Below are 8264 nucleotides of genomic sequence, written 5' to 3' on the forward strand. Positions count from 1 at the left end.
GTATGCATTCATGGAATTCATTTTTTAGGTATGGTAGCAATACCTCTTGTAACATTTTTTTTTTTGTAAAACACTGCTATTTGTCACTAGATTGCATTCCACGAAAGAAAAAAAAAATTGGACACTAATTTACCCAATATACAAATTTTTACATTCAATTTATTAACAAGTCTCTCAATAGCACTTGTTAGCATTTCCATATATATATATATATATATATATATATTTGATAGACGTATATACATCTTGAGAGAGAAATAAAAAGAAAATATGATATGTGATAGGAAGATAGATGAATTTTTGAAAAAGTGTTTGGAAATTTGGAATGTCTATTGATCATTATTCATATGAGTGAATAGTGATTAGAAGAAATATAAAGAGAAAATGAGGTAAATAAATGTTGGAAAATTTATAGTGTTCAAATATTATTGTTGATTGTGAAAATCTCAAGAAATGAGTTGTATCAATAAATATTTATATAGTATGTAAAAGTTAAAAGAGTTTTTGATAAATATTTGTATAGTACCTAAAAGTTAAAAGAGTTTTAAGAGGTAGATTTTCAGTTAATAATTTATTAATATTTATGTGTAAGAAAATCCTAGTCGTAGGCTTGTAGCATTGATTCTCCTAATAGTATATTTGTCTTCACTTAATGAATTATTTGTTACAAAACTCTAAAAGCCATTCAAAAATAACAATCAACAAGAGGGTAACTACTTGTTTCACACCACTTATGCCAAAGTTGTTACAGCACCCCATTTCTCGAGTACATCGACACATTGGACCTTGTAGCCACCCATACCATGTAAAGATTTCTCGCACCCACTTTAGTCTTGATTTCTGCACCACATTTTGTGCATTAACCCAATATTTATTTAATTAATAGAAATAAAATTAGACTAAGTGTGTAGGACCTAATCCTAGTTTCAGTATGACACATTTTATTAAATGATTTGAGTAAAACAAGAAAAAACTCTAGTCACCCATTTTAACCCCGTCTTAAATTTTTAGTCCATGTTGAATTATGAAAGAGACTGAATTTAGCCTTGAAGACAATGGTCCAAACTTTCAAACCAATCACATGTAATGTCAATTGGACACCCAAAACTCCAAATATAACAAAAAACAAGATTTAGAAGTCATCACATGCCAAAACAAACTTTGAACAAAAAAATATACTTCTTTTTATTCTGTTGCTGTCTTGATTCTTATTATAAAAGGTGAGCATCTTACGATCACAACACAAATCATCGGTCACTTGGTTGGACTCCCTCAACACATGGATCCACGAGAGACAACCTTTATTTTGATGTTTTCTATGAATAGTATCTACCAAAACATAGCAAGATGGATTTTGAAACACACATAGCTAACTAACCACATAGCTAACTTGATGCCACTAAACCTGAATGCCCATTGCATTCATGCAATAAGCCTCCACGACTGGCAGACTGACCGAAAATCACAATTCACAACAGAAGTATTACAATAACAACAACATTCCATTTATTCGGATGAATCCGTCTAATATGCCTCGAATTATAATTTGCTGAATTGTAATTATGTAACATACTTTGATGTTTCAGACTCATTGTGAATCCATCTGTAGGAACAAAAGAATAAGAAACACTATATCACTCAATCAAGATGAATCAATTTACTCAAAGAAAGAATTTGTATATCACTCTATAACAAAGAGAATGCTGAAAAATTTGAGTGTAAGTATGAGTGGTTAAGTATAAATAGAATGATATTTATAACACAAGTAAAATATTAGATACATATAAATAGATAGATATACGCATTTGAACTACTGCTCTTTTCTGGTCTCTTCTATCTCCATAACATAAAATCTGACATCATTGAATCAAATTCAAGTATATATTTTTAGAAATTTTGGATCACTCGCATAATATTTGAATGTGTCTAGTCATTAAGTTAGTTAGTTAAATTAAATTGATCAATTTCATATAAGATTTATAGCTAAATATATAATTGTAAAAATAATACAACTCAAAAATATAGTATTGAAAGATCACATCATAAAAATATAAAATTTTATAAGGTTAAATAAGTTTTTAATCCCTATAAAATTTTATTTTTAGTTATCGTAAAAAAAAATCATATTTTTTAGTCCCAAAAAATTAATTATACAAATTATTTTAATCTTTGGTTTACTCACGCTTTAACTAAAATAGATTAATAAATAAATAAATGATATTTTTATGATTAAATTTAAAAATTATTCAAATATTTTAAATCCAATCATAAAGTATTATAAACCAAAATATTATCTAACTCAATAATTTCAAATGAACACTCATTGCAATACACATTTAAATATCTATAATAATACTTTATGAAGTTGCAAGTCTTACGACAATATTATTGGAGATCTGTAAAAATAATTGATAGGAACTTGCAAGTATAATTATAAAGTCACGATTAATTCGACATAACTTTTAGTTATAAAGTCACAATTATTTACATATTCATCATAATCAAATTCTTAAAAAGTAGGCAAACGTTTATCTTTCAATTATAAATACTGTAGTGGTCCAATGATATTAATAGATGTTAAAATATAAAAGAAAATAATTAATTAAACTAAACACTAATATAATAAATAAATAATATATTTATACAAGTGCGGGTGCAGGGTACTATAGTACCCGTACCCGCTTAATTTTACGGGTAATAACCCGTCCCCGTGTCCATATCTATTATGCAGATTTTTACCCTAACCATTGTGGGTTTTTTGCGGGTACCCATTGGATATGAGTCTAATTGTCATCCCTACTTGGTGGGACAAAACATCATTTAACTTTTAAACTATTTAATATTTTATGGGAGTAAATTTAGAAGATTATTTAATTTTCATCCTTACAAATTTATAATTTTTTAATTTGAAATAAATTAAATATGATTTTTTTAAATGGCAATATTTAAGATAAAAATAATAAAAATACAAATTTATAAATCAAATTTTGAACTTATTTTTGTAGAGGAACATTTTATATTGCTATAAAAATCTTATCAAAACATCATTTAAAAATATCTATTAATTTTATAAGGATTAAAAAATATAATTATAAAGATTAAAAGTGAATTTGAAAATTTTATCAAAATAAAAAATTTATTTAACTCTATTTATATGATATAGTTTTTCTAGCTATGTCCCTTTTAGATGAGTGTAACAGGGATTAAAATAAGTCTAACCAGCAAAGTTGAAATTTTGATTGTTTATTGAAAAAGAAAAAAAGAAAAAAGATAGGGTGTCTCAACGGTCATATTTTTCTGGATAAAAATGGTATTTTGAATTGAGGATGTAACTCTTACACTGCACTCAATTTGTGCCCGTGGAGGGTATAAGCGAACAAGAAGAAGAAGAAGGAATCATGACGACGGCAAGGAAATTGTCTCGTAAAAGGGTTCGTAAAACTCCAGTGCGATCAGAACCACAAGAGTTCGAAAGTCCAATCAGGGCCATCGCTTGTCTCAAAAAAATCGACGACATCAAGCGTTTCGAGGAAACCGACGATTGCTTCATCCTAGGTTTTGATCCTACCGACACCACTCCTATCTCGTTTGATCTTTCCTCCAAACCTAACAACAAAGATTCCGACGATCTCTGCGTTCTTGGTGAAAAGGGCAAGGTACTCTCCATTCTGTAACGTTCTTCGTCGACTCTCCATTATTTGTGTTGAGATTTTTTATTTTTTATTTTGATGGTAACCCATTTTATGAAACTGTTCAAAGTATTGAAATTCGTGATTTGGAGAACAAAATCTTATATCTTAAATTGTTGCCAAATATTATGTACATTTTTAGGTCTAAAAAGCCTATAAATTCCTTACTATGTATTTCATATCTTTGATAGAGCCAGTTTGTTACATTTTTTTTGGTAAGAATATCATCTCTTTTAAAAAAGTTTTCATATGTTTATTGCAACGTTTTGAAAAACATATAAGTTGTTTTTATTAGCTTCTCAAAATAATTAATTTTATAACTGATTTTCACTACAAAAACATAAAAGTTAATAATCTCTATTATTCTAATTAGAGTGTCTTTTTATGATAATTCAGATAGCCCTAAGAGATTATCCTCACTCAAGACATCTATGTCTCAAATTTCCATTCAAGACCACTTCTCGTGAAAGCTATTGTGATAAGGTATGGAAATTACTTTCTATATATTTACAATTGTGTATTTATACCGTATGCTGACTTTGTGACAATCTTTGACTGAACGCAGTGCTACTGTTATGTTTGTGATTCTGCTGCACCATGTAAGTATTGGACCCTTTCCAGGCATTGCAATGCAGAGAATATTGGTTCCTGGAATAATCAGAGGAAACTGAGGCAGCGAGTTCGTTAAAATAAAATGTCAATTTCACTCTCAGAAATTTGCCACTTTTTTTTTTTTTGTGGGTTAGAATTAGTCATCTATCTTATTTATAGATAATTAACATATCACGTTGCCAAACATTCTGTTTGAAAAAGCAATCCGTGGTAGATTCTTTTCGGGATTAGAGGAATGTTGATATTTTGAGAACTTGAGCTCTAGTGTCGGTTACTATTGAATCTACTGATGTTTATTTCAGAATATACTAATTAGTTTTTTTAACATAACTGTTTCCATGCTAATTCTTTTCATTCCAACACAGGCACTAGAATTGTGTTATAATATATGAAATGCAGAGGTTATGGATTCTATATTGATGGCTTTCTTTTTTTGGTTTTCACCAATGACAGAATTTGATCATAAATATATATATATGAAATGATAAGAGGAAAAATAAATTTTACTAGGGACATAGCAGGGAGTAAAACTGTCGGGGCTTAAAATTGTAAAACGTCTTTATTCAATGTTGTAAACTTAATTATCCTTTTTTTGTTGTTGAAATTCCACTTTTTCGTTCAGCAAACAGAAGTAACAGAACAAGGTACATAATCATCATTGGGAAAAGGATATCCTAACCAGCATTTACAGCCAGCTTGCATAGCATGTCCTACATTAAAGCTCCTTCCTAAGAAATTAGCAGTAGCTTTCTTAAAACTACTTAAAAAGAAGTTTACAATCATTGAATATTAGTTCAATAGCAGCAATAGAGTTTGATCCCCTAATACATCCAACAACAACAAGAGCATCAGTTTGGACTACAATTTCTTAAAGCTTTTGTCCTTGGCAAGTTGGAGGCACCATCGAATACCAAGAGAGCTAGAGTTGGATTATATTCCAGCACAAAATCCAAGGCACCTGAACCAATATGCAGTGGTATCGGAACCTGTTTTTTGAAAATGTTTTGATTTCTAGCATACCATAATTTCCACACCCTAATTTGTCACTCCCTGCCTGCCACTTAAACAACCGATCATTAATGGGGTGTATTAAGAAGGAACATGGATACCAAGACTAGAGGAGAACCATATACAAGTTTAGCAATATTACAGTGCATGAACAAATGATAAGAGATTTCATTATCAGAATTACAAAACAGACAAAGTTTTTCACTCTATTTGGTGTAGATTAGGTCTATATTCATCTGTTTGGTATCTTGGTCAATAAAGTTCTTCACACATGCATCTTGTTGTAAAACCTTGATTTGGCTTCTAATCCTTTCACCATTTTCAATTCTCCATCTTCCTTCAGTTAGGACATCCCTTGCACTCATAATGCTTCTCTAGGCATACCCATCTTGGTCTGCATGAAACTCTCCCTGGGATTGATATCTGCTTTTGAAAACCTTCCCTACCAAGGATTGTTCTCCATTCAAAAGTCTCCAACAATGCAGTGAGTGGCACATGCTATTCCTACCGAGGAAAATTCACTGGATGAGCTGTGATCGATTATCAAAAGCAAATGTTAGAGGAGGAATGGGGTTCAGAGGATTTAACGATTTCGATAAAGCCTTCATAACAAAACTTAATTATCTTTTAAATTGGAAACAAATGACAAAGATATACAAGTGTTGTAAGTTACAAATACTGTTACACTGCTACTAGTAGTTTATTAAACTAGTAAAAAAGAATATGTAAATTTCTTTCAAAATAAGATTAAAATGAGCAATTGTTGGACATTCTTTTTGATAGATTGGAGGTTGGAAAAAGAAATGTGTTAGAATTTGGAAGTCATGTTTCATTATGAATTAGAAATGAACTACTACTATTATTTTCACCTACTTTTACGTAAGCTTCAAAATAATTTTTAGAAACAAACCCAACTATCTTGAGGACTATCACTCCATTCTTGAGAACAATCCTTGCACCCTAGCCATGCAAACTAGACTGTTGAAAACAAGATGTAACAATTGGACTAGATGCCCTTATTCTCAATAATACTTAGTTTAGAATTTTATTTGCAAAAAGGAAAAATGCCCATGAATTTTGGTGGGTTTACAAGGTATAATATGGATCCAAGACTATGTCCATTCACAACTTTTGTGATTGGATGTAGTCACGTGATTTTGACCGTTCGATCAAGATCAGATGACTCAAATTTATAGGTTGAAATATTTGTTTTAAGAAAACGAAAATCTCTTTAAATTTAGAGTGTTTGATTTTGATCAGTTGACTGAGATCATGTGACTATGTACCGTCACATTGCACCTAATCCAAATACGTATAATTTTCATGAATGATTTTGTTGAAAGATACAAAATAATGTCACATGAACCTAATCCAAAACTATCTAGAGTCACACTGCACCTAAGTTTGATTATTGACTTTTGGGAAAATAAATTCTAGTAATTCGCAATTCGACTGAAAGGTAAATAAAGTCAAAATAATAATTGTTCCAACCAGAATTCAAACTCGAATTTTTCAAAACGATTCATTCTTAACTAAAATCATTAAAAATCTAATATTTTAACTAATATAGTTTGTGACTGCCTTTTCCATATATTTATCTTTTATTTTATTTTATTTTATTATTATTATTATTATTATTATTATTATTATTATTTTATGTCTTGTATATAGAGCAAATACCTTATTTTTTTACATATTGTATTAGCCAATAATGTGAGTTTTCAGTACAATAATGAGAATTTTCAGTTTTCTATTCGTCTCCTCAACATATTTCAGTGAATCCTATAATCAACTATATGATAGTCCTTGTGTAATAAAAGATGTATTTTCCATTAACGACCAAATTATAAAGATACAAATTCAGATTTGTGTGTAAGAAATACAAAACAGAGTTATTCTTATATAGTCACAAGACAAAATAAGTAATATTTAGTCGCATACACAAAATAAACATTTTTTTTTTAAATTAACAAAAAAATAAAATAAAATTTTAATGTATGTCTAATTATTATATATTTGATCTTATTAGGCACTTGCGGCGTTGATACAGTAGTGATGAAAAAGGAAGCATTTGTACACCGTGTAAGGAAAATGATTGTAAAAAAAGTAACAATTTGAATAGGTGAAATAAAAAAATGAAAAGCGAGGAGTGTAAATAAATAAATACAAAGAGAATGAAGAGTTGGTGTGTAATCTGGGCCCATAAACGAATGGCCCAAAAAATGAGAAAACCCTTGAATAGAATAGAGGCGGAATAAGTAGCAGCAAGATTGTTATCACATTTCCTTTCCCTTCTTCTATCTAATCCATTTTATCATCTCCACTCACTACTCTCTAACCATGGCTCCTGGTCCCGTTATTGATGCACCCACTGAACCCCAACTCGAACAACAACTTCCCTCCCTCGATGAAACTACTCACAAGAAAATACCCCTACCCCAGGTTCTTCTCTTTTTATTCATTATTATTCTTCTATTTCCTATTTTCATACATTCTTTCGTCTTTTTTTGTATCTTTTGCTTAGCTTCGATTCTTTACCTTGTTTTTCCATTTCATATTTGTTCTTATGCTGTTTTTTTTATTCTTCAGGAGGAGGACGATGCTCCCGTTGTTGAGGACGTGAAAGATGACGACAAAGATGAAGCAGATGACGATGAAGACGATGATGATGATGAGGACGACGATGACAAAGAAGACGGTGCTCAAGGTCCTTCCTTTTTTTCTTCCAATTCTAACCTAATTTATTGGCTATTTGGTTAATTATATATATCTACTTTTTATTGTTATTATCGACCTTTTATTTAAGGGTTTACTTATGTTGCTGATTTCTCCTAGGGTTTGGGTTGAATTCTGTATCTACCTACGAGATCTAACTTTTTATCCATTAATTGTGTTTCTGACTTCTTTTAAATTTTAAACTAATTGGCATATTGCTTTCTTAATCTTATCCTGCTG

The 8264-nt window shown here is 30.1% G+C and overlaps 2 protein-coding genes across 2 annotated transcripts in view; both read left to right on the forward strand.

Moving 5' to 3' along the window:
• Positions 1-3249: 3249 nt before the first annotated feature.
• On the forward strand, positions 3250-4607 carry LOC101489967 (RPM1 interacting protein 13-like). The gene is made up of 3 exons (XM_004502713.4): positions 3250-3656; positions 4086-4172; positions 4255-4607. The coding sequence occupies exons 1-3, from the start codon at positions 3399-3401 to the stop codon at positions 4375-4377; spliced, it is 468 nt and encodes a 155-aa protein (XP_004502770.1). The 5' UTR covers positions 3250-3398; the 3' UTR covers positions 4378-4607.
• Positions 4608-7505: 2898 nt separating this feature from the next.
• The window catches only part of LOC101490301 (nascent polypeptide-associated complex subunit alpha-like protein 2), a 2833-nt gene continuing 2074 nt past the window's right edge, over positions 7506-8264 (forward strand). Inside the window, exons 1-2 of the mRNA XM_004502714.4 lie at positions 7506-7751; positions 7899-8016. Coding sequence (XP_004502771.1) covers positions 7650-7751; positions 7899-8016 — 220 coding nt within the window. The 5' untranslated portion in view covers positions 7506-7649. The remainder of the gene's footprint in view (positions 7752-7898; positions 8017-8264) is intronic.

Source organism: Cicer arietinum, chromosome 5 (genome assembly GCF_000331145.2).
Source record: "Cicer arietinum cultivar CDC Frontier isolate Library 1 chromosome 5, Cicar.CDCFrontier_v2.0, whole genome shotgun sequence".
Lineage (NCBI taxonomy): Eukaryota > Viridiplantae > Streptophyta > Magnoliopsida > Fabales > Fabaceae > Cicer > Cicer arietinum.